At 41.5% G+C, this 19,239-nt stretch overlaps 1 protein-coding gene across 4 annotated transcripts in view; it reads right to left on the reverse strand.

The window, feature by feature from the left end:
* Positions 1 to 3,027: 3,027 nt before the first annotated feature.
* Positions 3,028 to 19,239, reverse strand: part of LOC119852300 (carbonic anhydrase 13-like) — a 33,118-nt gene continuing 16,906 nt past the window's right edge. For 3 of the 4 annotated variants that reach the window (XM_038393507.2, XM_038393504.2, XM_043507656.1), the window contains 5 exons: positions 15,945 to 16,063; positions 11,887 to 11,982; positions 10,208 to 10,270; positions 8,904 to 9,059; positions 3,028 to 5,407 (listed from right to left, as the gene is read on the reverse strand). In XM_038393507.2, the coding sequence (XP_038249435.1) occupies positions 5,294 to 5,407; positions 8,904 to 9,059; positions 10,208 to 10,270; positions 11,887 to 11,982; positions 15,945 to 16,063 (548 nt within the window). In that variant the 3' untranslated portion in view covers positions 3,028 to 5,293. The remainder of the gene's footprint in view (positions 5,408 to 8,903; positions 9,060 to 10,207; positions 10,271 to 11,886; positions 11,983 to 15,944; positions 16,064 to 19,239) is intronic. The other variant, XM_043507654.1, reaches the window with a different exon arrangement.

Genomic DNA, 19,239 nt, shown 5'->3' on the forward strand with positions numbered 1-19,239 from the left:
TCACCCACAGCCCAGCCCACTCCCCCACATTCCACACCTCCAGCCTGCACCCCACACCTGGCGCCCTCTGTAACCCCTGCACCTTTCTGAATGCACTCTTCACTGTCGGACTTGCAGCATTTGCAGTGGTAGCACCTTCAGAGCCTGGACGTAGTGGAGTTCAAGTGGCAGCCAGGGCTGAGGTGGAGCTGGGTGGGTTGCTGCACTTGTGGCCAAAGCCCCTGCATCACTCACAGTGCCACTAGGAGTAGCTCTGAGTTGCTCAGTCCTGAGTCACGGCCATGGCAGTGAACTTACCTGTGATGGGGGTGGGGTGTAGGAGCGCTTCCCTAGCACCCCAGGTGGGGGCAGATTCCTGCTCCTTGGAGCCCTGGCTGGTAGCTGCCCTCTCCTCCAGGCAGTGCCGCCAGCATCATCCCTTGCCACCGCCACTGCCACCCTGGGCAACTGCCTAGTCTGCCTATAGCTAGAGCAGCCTCTGCTCATCCCTCTGCCCCTTTACCAAACTATGGTTCTATTTTAGAACTTCATCTTGCACTTTTCATAGTTATTCACAGATTCCAAGGCCAAAGGGACCATTTTGATCATCTAGCCTATCCTTCTCTACAACATAAGCCACGGAACTTCTCCAAAATAATTCCTAGAGCAGATCTCTTAGAAAAACAGCTACTCTTGATTTGAAACTTGTCAGTGATGGAGAATCCACCACACCCTTCATACATTGTCCCATTGGTTAATGCCTGCTTTCTCTGTGGGTAAAGACTGCAGGATCTGACCCAGAGAAAGTGATCTGCTTGATTGGGCCATTTAGGCAGAGCCTCTTAAAGGGCTTTGGGAAGATGCATTGCACCTGGAGGAGTACTGAGAAGCATTCTACTGGAGTGGGCATGCTCCTGAGCACACAGAAGCTGCCATCTAATTGGCCAGAGCTTACTTTCCCCTTTGTTCCTACACAGCTGGGCAGCTCTACTGGCTGGTGCATTGTACATGGAGCTGTGGCCATGCCTCCCTCCCACCCTCAGTGGGGCACTGTGCACACAAGAATCATAGAATCATAGAATATCAGGGTTGGAAGGGACCCCAGAAGGTCATCTAGTCCAACCCCCTGCTCAAAGCAGGACCAAGTCCCAGTTAAATCATCCCAGCCAGGGCTTTGTCAAGCCTGACCTTAAAAACCTCTAAGGAAGGAGATTCTACCACCTCCCTAGGTAACGCATTCCAGTGTTTCACCACCCTCTTAGTGAAAAAGTTTTTCCTAATATCCAATCTAAACCTCCCCCATTGCAACTTGAGACCATTACTCCTCGTTCTGTCATCTGCTACCATTGAGAACAGTCTAGAGCCATCCTCTTTGAAACCCCCTTTCAGGTAGTTGAAAGCAGCTATCAAATCCCCCCTCATTCTTCTCTTCTCCAGACTAAACAATCCCAGCTCCCTCAGCCTCTCCTCATAAGTCATGTGCTCTAGACCCCTAATCATTTTCGTTGCCCTTCGTTGTACTCTTTCCAATTTATCCACATCCTTCCTGTAGTGTGGGGCCCAAAACTGGACACAGTACTCCAGATGAGGCCTCACCAGTGTCGAATAGAGGGGAACGATCACGTCCCTCGATCTGCTCGCTATGCCCCTACAGAGAATAAAAGGAAGCAGAACCTGTATTCCCATGAGCTCAGGGACTTGAATTCTGCATGGTCCATACAAAAGGAGAGAGAGACATTGTGACTCAACCCTCTCCCTCCCCTCCGCACATTACAGAAAAGCAAGGGCCCTACAAAAACATGAGATGTAAAGGCCAGATTCTGCCTGGCACTGTTGCAGCTGCAAAGCCAGAGGAAGGGAAGGTGCTAGGGGTCTTCACTACTTTGTGCAGCCCGCATAGGTACCAAACCAAACTGCAGACCCTAAGCTCCCCAGAGCACAGGATCTGCTCCCCCATCTACCTTCCCTGCAGGAGCACAGTGCCCCAAAGGGGTGGGAGGCAGTGGCGTTCCCCTGCCCCCACACCAGCAGGCAGCAGAGCTGACTGGCTGCAAGATGGGTAATAGGACACAACCCACAAAAGGGTGCAGTAGTGGCACAGTTGAGCTCCAAGTGCTATTTTACCATTCTGTTAAATAAAAACTGTGGGCTAGATTCTGGTCCCTACTATGCACCACCAGTGTGGTAAAGAGAGGTTAAAGGGGCTTTAAAGCCAGTTTAATCAGCTTCTGGGGATTCCCTCAGTGTAACTGCTGAAGTTTTGGCACAGCTAACTCCACATCAACATTCTCACAGGCCCCAACATGGATGCATGTTAGGAGAAGGACTGGTGGAAAAGGAAGGTGGCTGGACTGCATTCTTGATCCAGTATCTCCAGCTGCTGGAACAGCTCCTTGGAGGTTGGGGCAGCCAGGCACAAATAACAACAGTCTTGAGGCTGCTCTAAATTGTGCTGGTGTGGGAACTGGCCTCTGACTGCCCTGAGAATCATAAAGCTCCACAGCCTCACTCAGGTCCTGGAGCCAAGGGTCTGTTTAATTCTGATATTAAAGTCTTGTGACAACCAGCCATCCAGCTACGTGTCATTCCTGACAGCTCCAGTTCTCAGCAAATGCCCTTCATCTTTTGGCTGACTGCACATTTCATACTTCTCGGTATCAAGTCCCAAACACAGAAGGAGGCCAACACAATCAATATATCTAACAAAGCCACTTCTAAGAGGCAGAGGAGGTCTATGTTTTAGCATTGCTTTCTCAGTTGCAGTATGTCTCAGCAACTAATAGGGCACCACAATAGTTTAGATGCATGATACTAAAATAAAGAGTGCCAACTACTGGATGACCTAAGACTGCCCAAGACATTTCACTTAGATCCTGTTAACAGTATCTACTCCAGACTTATTTTCAACTACTTTGTTTTCAGATCGATCACAAACTAGAGTTGAAAAGCAAATGCTGCAGCTGAACCACAAGCTTGGCTGTAGGCATCTAGGCAAATCTGTAGGCTGTCGGCAAACTCCAGTCTGTTCAGTGGAAAGTACAAGACACATTGACAACATCTGTTTTTATTTGATAAAATCCTTACAAATATCAAACCACTGTATCGACTCCACTATTTATTTTCAATGCAGGAAAAACAGCTAAAACTTTTTTTATTTCTAATATGAACACACACAGCAGTAGCCTCATTATTCCTGTCCTCAGGCAAATCAGTTCTTTAGCGCCCTTTACACAATGTGTAAACTTCATTCATCACATTCTGCAGCTACTCACACGACAGGGAAACAGACCAGATGCAACATCAGGTCAAAAAAGAAAGTGAAAAAACACACGCCAGCAATTATACTCTACACACATACTTGTCATTTGAACGAGACCAGACTCAAGTTTTTTTATATCTACCTGGGTCCTCCTGCCTATCCTGGTTAGCGGGGACTGAAAAAAAAGTGCCTGCAGGTTTTACATTTGGCCATTCTTGTCCACAGCTCCTGCTGCTGCATTGCCTCTATTGCTTCTCCCATGGACAGTTTTCTTTTTCTCAGTGCTCAAAATACTGTATTGCAATGAGAGGACCTGCAGTAACAGAAGCAACTTAAGCTCCCCCTGAGAAGAAGCACTCTACTGCAGTGGAGGAGAGGACAATAAGACTTACTTTATCTATCTATCTATCTATCTATCTATCATCTAAACTAAGCTAAACAATCTATTTACTTATAGAGGAATATGAGGGACTCAGGAATCTCTGCAAGGTTCGCCTTGCTTGTATGGTATCCGCTTAATTTTTCCCTCCTGGAGGATGGGTCACCCTACCAATGGAGGAGGCAAGAGGTGCAGCCTCCAAAACCTACAGTCCTAGGCATCTTGGAGAAAGAAATACTCAGTTGCATGGAAGGGTGGCTTTCCCTCCATGTGGCTGCTCTGATACTTCCTCCCATTCCTGCACGAGTTGTGTGGCCACTGGCTGATTCTCCCTTGGCTTCACGGTTACAGCCCCGGAGAGAGTCAGGGGGAGTTACTACCACTTCATGTGGCATTAAATCCTGATTGGATTTTTGTGCAGAAATCCACAGGCTCAACAGGGAAGTTGCTGTAGAGAGTGGCTGGTCCTTTGCTCCACTCCCATCAACATCCAGCTCTGTTCTCAAAACAAGGCATGGCACCAGCTCTGCAGAAGACCAGTGGAGAAGTGCTGAAGGAAAAAGATTGAGAGGAAAGAGCTACTGAGATTTCAGTTCCCTTTGCTTGCAGAAGCAGAAGGGAGAGTTTGGGTCATAATTTTCATATTTTGAGGGCTACAGCTAGTTCATTAAAAACAAAAGAAGAAAATTGGCTGACTCCATGAGTGCTCCAGGGCCAGAACACCCATGGAAAATAATTAGTGGGTGCACTGCACCCACCAGTAGCCAGCTCCTTCCCTTTCCCTTAGTGCCTCCCATCTGCTGGTGTCCCACTGATCAACTCCTCGCCCTTCCTCCCAGCACCTCCCACCTGCCACAATCAGCTGTTCCACAGCATGCAGGAGGTGCTGGAGGAGCGAGGAAGAGCAGGGATGGGGCACAGTCAATGGAGGGGGCAGAACTGAGTGGGAAGAGGTGGAGCGGGGGGGGGAGAGGCAGGACAGGGCTTGGGGGAAGGGGTGAGGTGGGGGTGGAGTGGAAGCAGGGCCTGGGGCAGAGAGGGGGCTTGAGCACCCCTGGGCCCCGCAGGAAGTCGACACCTGTGAATACATTTGTATACTTTATGGGTTAAATGTCATTAGTGTATACTATGGTTTTTGGTAAATCTATCATGGCGTCCCAGCTTAAACAGGATCCCTTTGCTTATGATCAGTAATGGAATCCTACCAGCTTTAAAATACTAAGTTCTCCTTGAAAATTAAAGGAAGAAGCCAGTCTAGTCCCTAAAGAAAGATTTATGGGCTTAGCCCTTTAGGGGCTATATATCCTCAACTGCAACTGACATGAAAGGGAGTTGCGGGTGTCCAGTACCTTGCAGTAGTTACTCAGCACTTTGTAGGATCAGACTCAATATAAATGATTGTATTCACATGCACAGACTGAAACGAAGTTGTTCAGAAAGCTCTGCTGCAAACACTAACACCACAATGCACACATACCAATTGGGGCAAAACCCATTCAAAACAGTTAAAATCGGCCCAAGTGCTACAAGTCAGGACATCTTTGTCTTGCTGAAATGACTGCATTGTAACTGAATAATAAAATAATACCTATTCATTAGGCACAAAGCATATTATTATTAAAAACTAATTCAGCCTCCTAAGTGGTCTCAGCAGTGGCTGATTCTTGCTTTACTCCTTAATTCCTTCTGACTTCCCGTCCCTTTAAAGGCTGTGGTGGCCGGTAGTTTCTCAGCATGCAGCAGGCTGCCTCTCCCTCAGCAGTACACAGAAGGCTGCGGAATTTGGCTAGCTGCAGACGAAAAGAGGTATATAGAGTTCAGCAGAGAATTGTCATGCTAAGGCTAAATGATGAATTCTAAGTAATAAACATGAACATACTTGTCACCTTTATTTCACCAAGAAGTATGGGGATCGTATTTTCCATTTGGCCATTTCAGCCCTTATTCCTGTTAGCTTTTATTTTTCATTTACATTTTGTAAGTGTTGTTTCAGACATTGTCAGGGTATAGCATGGTATTCACACTTGATCTTTTCTAACCTGAAGCCTAAAAAGAATTCTCTTTTAAGATTTCTGCAGTCTATTTTACAGTCTAAAGGCCAGCATAATTCTCACTAATATTTTTGTCCCATATGGATTGCCTAGGAGCCATCATGAGAAAGCAAACAAAATCTGATTGTATGCCATCATGGTGCAGAAATATCACCATCAGTGAAGAATGATGGATGCTGTGCTACAAAACACTTCTTTACTTACCATTTTTACATCATCCACCTGGCACACAATACAAAGTAAATAATAATTACTAGAGATGAACCCAAACTGAAATATCTGATCCAAACTTTCTCTCTCATACACACTTACAATTAGGAAATGTTTAAATCTTTATCCAAACTTCGCAATTTGGATTTATCTCAACAATAAGGCAAACTGGAATGCCCAACACAAATAATTATGAACTGTGAGGGCATTTAGATCTGGATTTGAGTCCAGATCTGAACCTTGCTAATCTGACCTATTGTGAAAAGTTATTAGTTTTATACACTAGCTTGCTTCAGACTTTATTAAAAAGTCCTTTTTCCTTTATTTAGTTAACATTAGTAGGGCAGCACAAAAGTCATGATTCTGATACTGGATATATAGTACGTTATGGCAGTGTCACTGCCCGGGGGGAAAAACAAAATTCCTTCAGAAAACAAGTATCAAAAATAAAGTGGTTATTAGGATAGTTATCTGGGAGAGGCAGCAGAGAGTAGAAAATAGCTGATGACAAGATTCTCTCACTTCCTCACACTGAGTAGAACCTTACTCCTCAATACTCCCATTGATTTCAGTAGGTCACTGTCTTTTGCTTTGGGCTGTGCCACAGCAGTACAATTTAGCCCTAAGAGAGTACAGAATCAAGCCCACAGTCAAAGCCCAGAAGGCTTCAGGACTGGCCAGGAGAGTCCCATTCTTAGGCTATTTCTACACTTCAGAGACTATACCAGCATAGCCATGTTTTCAAAGCTATGTTGGCATAATCTCTTAGCGTAGACACAGCCTACACCAAAGGAAGAGATTTTTCCATTGCTCTAGGAACCCCACCTCCTCAAATGATGGGAGCAAGGTTGACTGAAATATTCTTCAACACAGATATGTCTACACTGTGGGGTAAGAGGGCATAGCTAAAGTTTTATTTCCATACCGCCATAGCTATGTCCACCTAACTTTTTAGAGTGGACCAGGCTTTATTGTCCCCTCGTAGGCTCCTGAGCTCCATGCTCCCAAGTGGGAAAGAGAGAGAGGCATGCTAGGCTGCTTCTCCATAGTTACAGTCTGGATTCTAAGCATAGAGATCCAGCTGCAGGTGCACCCTTACCACAGAGCTCCCTAGAATAAAGAGTTAACAATCAAAGTAGAACCAGTCAAGGCATGAACTGTGATTTCCTTTATGTTTGTACAGCACATGGCACGGTGGGCACTACTGGAAACAAATAATATGTAATAACAAACCATTTTTTGTATTTAATTATAGAACATATAAAATATCACACACTGAACTGGATAGATCGAATTTGAAATAATACATAGTAAGAAATGAAGTAACGTGTTGCATCAGATACTGATACTTCATTCCCTAAAAATGGTATACACGTTCCCTGTTCCATGCAACATTTCAGTTTTAAAGTATCTTAACTAGAGACTATGCCACATCAAATTTGGATTTGGGAAGTTCAGGGCTGGATGTAAACTTTGGACAGCAGTAATGATTATCATACTGAATACTTATATAGCACATTTTCATCTTAAAGAGCTTTACCAAGCCCAGTAAGCATTATGCCTATTTTACAGATGGGGAAGGTGAAACACTGAATGGGTAAGTGACTCATTCAAGACCAGCTGCTCCCAGAGCTCAACGTCTCTTGATTCCCTCACAGGTGTCCTATCCACTGAAACACCTGGTTTGCATTTTGATCAAAGATTCAAGCCAGTTCTTATTTCTTCTGAACTGGTTCTTTCAGTCTCAGTAAAATGCTACTCAAAGAAAATGCTACATATAAAAAGAAGGCTACTCTTCACATGACCTTTAAACTTCCCAGCTCTTCTTTTGAGTATTTGAACTCTCTTGAGAGATAATGCTTCTAGGTTGAGATCCTGGCACATTGAAGTAAATGGGAGTTTTCTTTCTGATTTCAGCGGGGCCAGGATTTCACCTCTAGAATCCACCAGCAAAGAGATACCAATCAAACCACACCATTTAAAACTTAGCAGCTACTGGGCCATGCCACATTCTACCAATCTTAATCACACCGAGTAGCACCGCTCAGTGGGACAATCTTATTCCCCTTAATTATAATCCTGCTAGGGCATTAGTCTGAGCTACAGGATGGCTCAGCAAAGCTGTTCATTGGCAAAGTTGGAAGGGTGGCATTATCTGGCACAGAACCATTAATGTTACTGAGTGAGTTATCTATAACACAGAACAGGTAAATACCGAGGGGTGATAAGCCACAAGTTTGTAATGTGCCAACTGGAGTAATGATACCCACCACAGCAGCACTGGTTACCAATTCCTAATAGTAGAAACCCATAGTCCCTTTAGCATCTTCACTGCATAAGAGTATTAACCTCAGTAACCACTGGATGTCACTGTTGGTCTACAAATATACAGCTGGAAGGTCAATTTTACAGCTGCAAGTAACATGAGAAATATAAAGGGCAGTTCCAAGTGGTGTGCTCATCCCTCTCCTACATTCATTTAGCCTGACTGTTAGGAACTAGTTAGTAGTAACCACAGTATTCAAATCGACCAAATTTCATACTCTTGGTATCTAGGAAAGGCTCTGTATTTATTTGGCCATTTGCTGAACTGGAATTCTATAATGAATGAGTTAAATACAAATAAATAAATGGATAGTGGCGTTTTGGAGATGGTAAAGTCTACAAAATTAAACTCAAGTGGTTCTTATCACCAGAACCCTCAAATGAAATGAACAATCAGTTTCTTTCTTGCATTTTTCCCAATTTGTAGCTCCCAAACAATTTTTTAAAATTTCAAAACATTTTAATAATAATACTTGATCATTCTGATGCCTAAAGGACATCAACAAAAATTCATGTTAATTTCAAATTTATCTAGAAACTCAAGACAAAAATGTAAAGCACAAAATTTGGTAGGGTAAGAAATTTCATAATTAATTAAATATCTAAAGCTATAAATAAAATAGTCTTGTGAGTATCACTTTAAACCATAATTCAGTTTAAAAAACATTATATTTGAAGGGTTGGGGAGATCAAAGTGTACCTGCTCAGAGGAAACACTTATAGGCTCTCTGAGAATTATCCAGATGACACTTTCAAGAAGAGGTGGAACAGTAAGAGAGCCAAGATAAGTCCAGTAGTCCAGAGAGTGAGGAAGCAAACAGGAAGGGTCAAAGTTTGTGAACAGTGCTTGTTTACCCTGGAAAAAGAAGCATGCACATTCTAACCCAGAACCACCACATTTAGCAACCACTTATTATGCAGTCTAGTTAATTTCTTTATGGTGTCATAACATTTTGTTTATTTAAAAGTGTCAAGCAGGATCTCCCCCACTAGTCATGCCAAAGTAGAATTATGGAGAGAAAAATTGCAAGAGATTGTCCCATTGGTGGGGGCAAGGTTCGCATGGCTCTGGAGGATCACAGAGGTACATCTACACAGCTCACGGCAATGAGCCTCCCAACCTAGGCCCACAGCTTTGGGCTTGCGCTACTGTGCTAAAAATAGCTGTGTGGATGTTGCATTTTAGGCTCTGAAACCTAGGGAGGGGAGTGGGCCAGAGCTACCCATGTGGAGGCCCTGTGCCTCTACAGCAGATCTGCCCCTAGTGTTCCTTTCTCTTGACAGCAGGGTTCCACGGAAGCCATGCTACCAGGCATCCCGTTGACTACGAATAGCCTAGTGATGGGGATCTGATGTAAAAATAATACAACATCTGGATATATTATCCTTTGCTTGGAATGTCTGTAGAGCTGGTGGGATGGCAGTCTGTGTCTTCTCCAGTCTGACACCAGCCCATTCATGCCTCCTTGGCCCACCCATCCACGCCCTCCCTCCTCATGTGGATTTTTGGATTAAGAGAGAGGCTTCTGCAGGGTTTGGTGTCACAGAGATAACTGCCCCCCTCCCCCGGTCACAAATGAAATGCCAATTAATGCATGCAAGGCCACTCCATGTGCTGATCGAAGGGGACACGATCCTCTTCTCCCCCCATAAAACAAGTGAGAAAATATGTCTCGACTCTCCATATTCTTGAAAAAAAATCCCACAAAAATAAAATGTGCAATTATCCAACGTCAGTGATCTTGATGATAATGTTATTTGTCAGGGATTAAATTGTTACAGCTAATTAATGATATTCTCCCTTCCCCCCGCATTGTTCAGCAAAATAATTACAATGTGCTGGTTTGCGTCTGACTTTATCCAGCAAAAGTGCCCCTAAACTGCCCCAAATCAGAGCTAATCCTTGTTTACCGGCTGTAAATACCTAAGGAATGTGAATGTGAAGCATGGAAGAAAAAGAACAGCAGCAAGAAGTACTGGAGAATTTTAGGAGAATTACTTTACCTTGGCTCTAATGGTATCCAAACGGTCAGTAATTTTCTTCAGCTGAGAGTTACATTCACCAATCTGTAAAGGCAAATAGTCAAAGATCATACTCTCAAAGGAAGAATATGCATTCACTTTCCACTTATTAATGTTTAATTTTAAAGTTTTTCACACAGGGCCTGATCCTTCACCCAGTGAAGTTAATGGTAAAACTCTGATAAACATCAGTTGCAGTATCAGGCCATTATTAATTAAAACAACCTGGAACAAATGCTGATTATTCAGAAAGAGGGATGTCATTCACTTTGCTGAGGCTATTTTTTCATTAGCTGTATCAGTCTGGGGAGTTGATTTTATTTTTAGTTCACTTTTTGTAGCAATAGAATAAAAGCTAGTTTTCTTAACAGTGTTTTACAGAGGAACTGTAAGAACCTCAGGCTGTATACATGATATGAACAAATTAGTCTACACCCTTTTTAAGCTTAAGTTTCTTAAAGCACACTGGAAAATTCATGAACATGACTCTTCTGTGTGACTCGTGCAAAATCAGGTTTCTCAGCAATGTTCATTGGGTCAGGAGGGTGTACACTGGGAAGGTGATAACACGTATAAAGGAGTGGCTCATGAAAAGAGTACTTTGTAATTAGTTGGCAAGAATGGGATAGGTTCAACATGAACAAGCAGCACAAAACATGTCAAGGATCCCTGATGACACTGATCTTTGCACCATGAAAGCTGTAATATAATCACAGAGGTGAAATTCACCAGTCAGCACAGGGACAGAAGGCTCCAGATGAAGCAGAACCATTGCAGTTACACAATGTGGGAGGAAAGTGGGGAGAAGGCAGCTTTGCAGCAGCCCTCCAGATCACTGATATCAAGCAAAGCTTGGTTTGCATTTGCTTTGTAAAGACAGGGTGTGTGCCTGTTGTGTAACCAGGGGTCCTGCAATTATGTGGATGCAAAGGCCACAAAATCCTGTCGACAGCAAGGGTCATAAGCACTGCTCCAACCCAGGGCATTAGCATTTCCAAAGTGGCAGTGGCCATCACCGTATTAACTTGACACTGAAGTAGGGGCTACAGAGCTGCCCGGCGCCCTGTCCTCTAATCATAGGTTAAGTTTTTTGTGTCCTTTCTGGGGTTCCTTGCACGAAGTCAGTGAGGCTGTGGGAAGGGGTGATTTTTTTATCCTAGAATGAGCAGGTTATCAAGTGTATGAGGCACAATTTTGTTCAGAGATTTTAAGGAAACTCTCTAATGTTTGTTTTCCTTTTTAGACAGAAAAGAAGCAATTCACCATTGGACCAAATGGCTAAGGGAAGTGGTGAATTCTCCATCTCTTGATGTCTTCAAATCAAGACGAGTGCTTTCTGGAAGACATGCTTTAGAAAAACACAAGTTATTGGGTCATACGGAAGTGCCTGGGTGAATTTAAATGGCCTGCAATATACAGGAGGTCAGACTATAGGATCTAATGGTCCATTCTGGTCTTAAACTCTATGAATTATGGTGTCTTTCAGGTGGTGCAGCAATCTACTATTACAAACACATTAAAAATTAGGCATGTGTTTTCTGCCTTCATATTTTTGCTGCTGCAGAATTATGGGTAAAGAGATATTTGCTACAGAATAACAGTTTTGTTGTCTAAGCTTATAACATAGATTTATTAAAAGGGATAAAGCAATCGTTGCGTACCTTTAGAAATACTGCCATGACAGCTAATCCATCCCGCTGCCGAGCAGCCTCAACAAAAGTGGAATATTTGTCCGAGTTCCAGTGAACCACATGAAGCTGAAAGGCAAAAGTACAAATACTGTCAGTTCCCACTGAACTGGTGCAATTACAATTAACATGCAATTGTACTAGTGTTGAGGTTTCTACTTCACCTGTTTATATTCAGACGCATTCATTTTTCCAGCTGCAAATATTTATGTTTATTGAAATCTGGAAATATATAATCATACAAAGGGCAACAACAAGCACTGATGTGGCTAGATATGAGAATGGCACAATTAACAGTATTTTTACATTTCAGGTACAGCAGTTACTATTAAAAGTCAAAATTTAGCAACAGTTACCACCACCACAGTATCTGAAATACTGTGGATACTCACTGTTCTAAATATGGGGAAACACTGCAATTTTGTAGGCCACAATTTTCAATCATTGAAGGCTAAAGTTAGGCTCTTAAATCCACATTTAGTAGAGCTGGTAAAAATAAGTGGTAGAATAAAATCATGCAAATTTCACCAGCATTTTCCCTTCCCTGCCCCCATTTCCTCAGTCAAAATTTCAGCAAAACATTGATCAGCCTTACAGCTGGTCATGAAATGAGGAGGGGGATGGGAAAATGAAATTTTCACAAAAAAATCTCCTCCCTCCCCTCTTTTTTCTCAAATTTAAATTTTGCATGAAAAATTTTCAAAGAAAACTTGAAGTTTGGGGAAAAAAATACCAGCTTTTGTATTTAGACATCTAAATAAAAGTGGCCTGATTTTCAGAGGTGCTGAGCACCTGCATTTCTAATTGATTTCTGACTGGGAATGTTTTGTGGTAGATTTGTAATGAGCAACTCAACAACACCTCGCTTATTTGATGTGTAATTGCTTGGAAGCTTCATGCAGACTGATCCAGAATTCAGAAGATCCACTCTGGCCAGTCCTAGGATTGCCACGATTTGGCGAGGTAAAAAGCAAAGTGATCTTTGCCCCAGTGTCCTCCAACCCCTCCCATCAAGCCATGCTCCCTAAAGTCATGTTCGTACTCCCCTGTCAGGAGCCTTCAAGTCTCTATGGAAGGCGCTAAGTCAGAGTCATATGTCTCTCCTCCCTTGTGCAGAGTTCTGCTGTTCTCTGCACTGCCATGCTGTTGAGTGTATGTAAGTGCTATATAAAAATTAATTTATTATTTTCAAAGTACTGTACAAACATTATCTAATAAATCTCATAAGACTTACTAACTCACCCAGAGACTATCTTAAACCTATTCTTCAGAGAAGGAAACTCAGAGTAGTTGAAGATCACATTTTTCAAAAGAGGCTTTTAATTTTGAGTCCATTTTTAGATTTTCAGAACCTATTTTTCAGAGGTGCTGAGAATCTGTTGCTCCCAGTGACTTCACTTGGAAGACTTCACATGCTTGTTGAGCTCCGGACGGACACATAAAAACTGGGGTCCCCAAAAGTAAAGGCTTCCTTAGAAAACATGAGTCTTAATGGCTTGCCTGAATGAACTGCATGGGAGGCTGTGTGGTCTTGTGGATAAAACAGGGGTCTCGGAGATCTTGGTTTAGATCCTACCTCAGACATGGACTTGGCCTTTGGCAAGCTGCTTAATCTCTATGGCCTTAAGGTTTCCCTATCTGTAAAATGGGTAATACTTGATGTTGTGAGGCATAATTAATGTTTGTTAAGCTCTTAGGCCCAAACCAACAAAGTACATAAGCATATGTTTACCTTTAAGCACGTGAAAAGTCCCATTTAAGTCAATGGAAATACCCTCATGTTTACAGTTAAACACATGCTTAAGTGTGTCACTGGATTGTGGCCTTACAACTTGTCTACATGGGGAAATAGCCCAGAATAGCTATCACAGAATAGCTCCTGTGTGGACAATCTTATTCCGCATGAAGGGTGTCTGACTGTGGTGTAGCTTAACACGTTTTGGAAGTGAAGCTAAATTGCACCCAGGTACTTTCAGTGCAGAGTAAGAGTGTCCAGTTGGGGAGTTAGTACAGAATAGCTATTACTCTTTAAATTCATACCCTAGCTTATTTAGCAATAGCTTCCCTACATAGACAAGCCCTTAGTTATCCTTGCAGGAAAGCTACCACAGAAATCCAAAGTAGTATTATTAAGACCAGAAATAGAATATAGGAATCCATACCTCACTTCTCAGTCCAATAGACCATTCTGTGTGCACATGTATGCATGTTAGTATTCTGGAGCTTACAATGTCTCCATCGGACCATTCAGGATTTTAGATTCACAAAAGCTAGATTGAATAACTTTTAAAATGTTATATTTTGCATACACAAACAGGAAACAGATACTTTCAGTCGGAATGACTTTTATTGTGAATTAAAAAACAACAAACAAGAAAGGACAAAAAGTAAAATCCCTACAGCTAAATAAACCACACTACTCCCTGTAATTTTTCAAAAAGACAAAATAACCAACAAAACAAACAAGAGCTGTGAAACATTTTGGGGTAGAGCCCCATTCTCAATGGCTTGTGACTTCTCTTTTAAGGTATGTATCCCATCTTACCACCGCTCCTGCACTGCAGCTTGTTGAAGAGAACTTGGTCTGGCCAATGCGATGCCACAACTCAACAGGACCGGGGAGCCCTCTTGTTTCCTGATGTCCTTTGATGGGGCAAGCCACGTAGTCTTCTTTGCTTGTGAATTCTCTCTTTCTTCTAGCATGTGCCAATTTGGCAGAGGTGCTTTCTTGATTTGTTAGAGCATTTTCTTCAGGGAGTTCGGCACTGAAACTGCATTCTCATCTCCTGGGGTATTTCTTCTGCATGACCAGTGCTCAGCAGCCTCACTCTTACTTCTGGTTTCCTTATCCCAAAACCAAAACGATGTCTAATGTGCTTCTTGCAGAAAGTTACCAAAATGACAAGCAGTGGGAAGCTTTTTAGACTGGCTAGAAATTCAGAGAGATTTTCTCCTTCCATTTGGTTTCTGAGATGGAACTTATTTTTTTTTTCAGCTAGAAATTTGGTTTTGGTACATAATGTTTTTAAGCACCTCTATTAATTCTTTATACTCCATCTCACCTGGTTCCTGTGGAAAACATAAGCCTTTAAACACTGCAAATGTCACTTTTCCCACCAGTGGTAGAAAAATTGATTTTTTTTCTTACCACTGTCTTCTATAGCATTTCCAATAAAATACTGATCAGGACTTTGTACATATATTTCAAATTGTTCCTCTTTTGCATTACAGTGAAAATCTTCCATATTTCCATAAAAATTTATTTTTACATTTTCTATTTTCCTTTTTAACCCAGGAAAACTTTCACTTTCTCTGAGCTATTTGTTGTTTGAGATCCCATTTTCCTCACTAAAATACTTGTTTTATTTTTCCCATACGCAAAGAGGAAACAGATACTTTCAGTCTGAATTACTTTTATTGTAGAATAATCAAAAGCAAGGAACAAGAAAGAGCATAAGTAAAGACTCCATGAGAGAGCACACTGTGCGTTTCTCCTCTGTGACATGCTGCACTAAATGGAACACTCACAATGGCTGCCTGTCTCTGTAGGCAGCATAGTCCTTAGAGATTTAAAGGTGCAGTACACAGAAAACAAAGGCATAACTGTCACATTGCTACATACACCACAAAAATAACCACCCAACTCTTCTGCAAATAGTAAAATGCACATATCCTCAGTAAGGCCGATTAAAAAAACAAATCTGCAGTTTCTATGTCAGGCTTATTTTGAGATATAAACGATTCCAAAGGAAAAGTTAAAAAATAAAAACAAAAAAGATTAAAACAATTCTCAAACAATAAAAATCCTCTAAATTTTCCATTTATAATATTTCATGTACTTCTTGTCTCATCCTTTGCCAAGGTCTCCAAATATATTCTCCTTTGGCAGAGGATCACACACGAAAAATTTCAGACACATTGCTCATGTTTTGAAAAGTTAGGGAGGCAAAATCTGTCTTATAATGGAACGCTAGTTCAACCTTAACTACAGAGAGACTATGGCCTCTATATAATTCAATACAATGCTTTACCTCAGCTGCATACTTCTTTCCATCCACTGCATGCTCAGAGCCAATGTCATCGCTGGCCCCCCAATGAAAGTGAATTTGGCGCAGCCTATAGTTTCCAGTGAGTGGTCCTCCTCTCAGCACTATAAACCAGATAATAGAAGATTTTTAGCCAAGGCAACATGCATTATAATAAAATCTTCTGACCTACACTTTCATGCATACAGCATTATTTCGGGATCCAGGCATCTCAAATAAATTCTCAAAGCACATGTATTAATAGGATACCACTACTGCACAACAACAATAGAAAGAAGAGAATATGCCCTTCAAAACTTAAGTTATATATGTAAATTAGCTAATTAATACAACTAGAGGATGAACTGAGATCACCCAATGTGTCTTACAATAGGCAGGAAGCAGTACTTGTTGGTTTGGTTATTTTTTAATTCTTCTGAGAAATTGAATTATTATTATGCTATCTATTTGGCGGCTATATTCTTATCAACACATTTCAAAGTGATACTGACAACCAAATTAGGCCTAAAGATTATGCCATAAAAAGGTAGATGCTTTAATTGGAGGAAAATAGGTCAGTTGGTTTAAAATTTATTTCAACATTCCTTGGCATTGTTTGAAACCCAGATGAAACTGTACTGTACCAAAGCATGAAAACCAGGCAGTGAAAATGACTATAAACAAAGTGAAGCTAATAATGCATCTGTTCTGTCCAAGTTCAAAATTAGTGCATGTAAAATGTAAATAATGGCACATTAACAAGACATGTAAGGCGTGTGTGTGTTTTATTTGTGTAAATATGTCTCTCTTTAAAAAAACAAATAAACTAGAGATGGATCCAAACCAAAATTCAAGATCAGAACTGTAGATCCGATCTCACCTGCAGTCTCTCTCTGTAATTCCCTGACGCTGAATTCCCTGCCTCTTAGAAAAGCTTCATCTTGATTTCAGCTCTTCCCCCCATACACACACACCCTAAAAAAGGACTGTTGTGCTCTGGGGTTCTGGCTAGACCCATTATAGAGATATAGAAAAGGGGATCCAGTCGTCTAAGGCACAGGATGGTAGGGCGTACACCAACAACAAAAGTGGAGGGTGAAAAGGAGAAATAAAATGAAGATATCAAGAACAAAAATCCACCAAAGGATGAGAAGAGAAGAATTTCTTTATTTGCCTATACACTAATGCTAGGAGTCTGGGTAACAAACAAGAGGATCTGAAATTGCACATTTATGAGCATACATTCAACCTAGTTAGTATCGCTGAAATCTGGTGGGAAAATTTGCATTACTGGAATGTTAAAATCACCTGCTATAACCTATTTAGGAAGGTTTGAGTAGACAAAGGAGGAGGGGGAGTGGCACTGTCAAAAATGGCATTACTTGTTTCTGAGTCACTGACAACTCAGAAGTAAATGACCCTGAATGCTTATGGATCAATGTTCTAACATATAAAGTAAACAATAGGATACTAGTTGGTGTAAGCTAAAAACCCCACACCAAATCAGAGTGGAAAACAGGATGACCGGCTCCTTAAATAGGAAAAAAATATAGATGACAATTTCTTAACTCAGGAAGCATTGCATCCAACATGGTGGAATTCTACATTAGACCTCATCTTGATATATAAAGAGGAACTGATCACAGAACAAAAAGTTACTTAGATACAATTTATCATGATTTGATTACATTTCTGTTCAAAGAGAATAAAATCCCAGCCAATTACACACATGCTCGTGTGCTCACATACACACACACACACACACACTGCTTTAAAAGAGCCAGTGTCACAAAGTTTAAAACAATCAATGACCTGAAAGAAAACAAAATCATAACTGATAAATTTGCAGTTGACACAAAGATTGGAGAAGGATAAATAATGAAGAGGACTAGTCACTGATACAGAGCAATCTGGACTGCTTGGTAAGATGGTTGTAATCAAACAATATGCATTTCAATACAGTGAAATGTAAGGTCATACATCTAGAAACAGGGAATGTAAGCCATTCTTACAGAATGGGGGACTTTATCCTGGAACGCAGGAAAATTTTTTGGAAATTGTGATGAATAATCAGCTCAACATGAGCTCCCAGTGAAACATGGCTAAAAGGGCTAATCCTTGGACACATAAACAGGAATGTCAAGTAGGAGTCATGAGGGTATATTACCTCTGCATTTGGCACTGGTGCGGCCACTACTGGAATGCTGTGTCCAGTTCTTGTGTCCACACTTCAAGAAGAATGTTGAAAAACTGGAAAGGTTCAGAGAAGAGCCACAAGAATGACTGAAGGATTGGAAAACATGGCTGATAGTGAGAGAATTATGGAGCTCAAGTATTTAGCTTAACAAAGAGAAGGTTAAGGGGTGATTTGATCACTGTCTGCAAGTACCGATTGGGGAACAGAAATTTGATAATAAAAGGCTCTTCAATCTAGCATACAAAGATCCAATGGCTGGAAGTTGAAGCTATTCAGACTAGAAAAAACAGATTAGACAAATTCAGACTAGAAATAAAGCACTTTTTTTTAAACAGTGAGAATAATTAATCATTGGAAGAATTTCCCAAGGATTGTGCTGGATTCTCCATTGCTGGAAATTTTTAAATCGAGTTTGGATTTTTTAAAAAAATATATGCTCTCGTTCAAACACGACTATTGTGTTTGAATCAGGAATTAACTCAGGGAAGTTCTATGGCCTGTGTTATTCAGGAGATCTGACTAGATGATCACAATTGTATCATCTGGCCTTAAGATCTATGAATCTATGAATATGGGCCTTGATCCTCAGCTGTCCTCATATATGTTGGGGGTGGGGGGAGTCAAAGGAGAAGTCCCAAAGAAGCCATTTGCAGCTTCCAGACCCAGGGCTGTTTCTATGCCAGGTCAGTTCCTGACCTAATTTGAAATAGCCTCAGGGTTGATCTAAACTATGCCAAGTGGCTGTGGCCCCAAGTGGCTGATATGCCAGGTGGAGGTGATCACCAACGCACAGTCGCACTTCAGCCATGCCTCTTTCTAATAGGCTATATCAGCTCCACTTCTAGGATTCCCAAACTGAGGGGATTCCCAGCTGCTTGGATTAGCTGACTTGGATTGAGGCCACAACATATGAGAAAACCTAGCCCACGAAGTCTGAATATAGGTTCAGATCTGAAGTTACAGTTTGGCCCATTTCTAACTTTTTGTCATGACACTGTCACTTTAAATATGAAACATATTATTTATATAAATAAGTTGTGTCAAGATAATCCAGTAGAAGTATTCCTTACAGAAATACAGACAACACCGAACATGTTGAGATAT

Source organism: Dermochelys coriacea, chromosome 2, assembly GCF_009764565.3.
Source record: "Dermochelys coriacea isolate rDerCor1 chromosome 2, rDerCor1.pri.v4, whole genome shotgun sequence".
Lineage (NCBI taxonomy): Eukaryota > Metazoa > Chordata > Testudines > Dermochelyidae > Dermochelys > Dermochelys coriacea.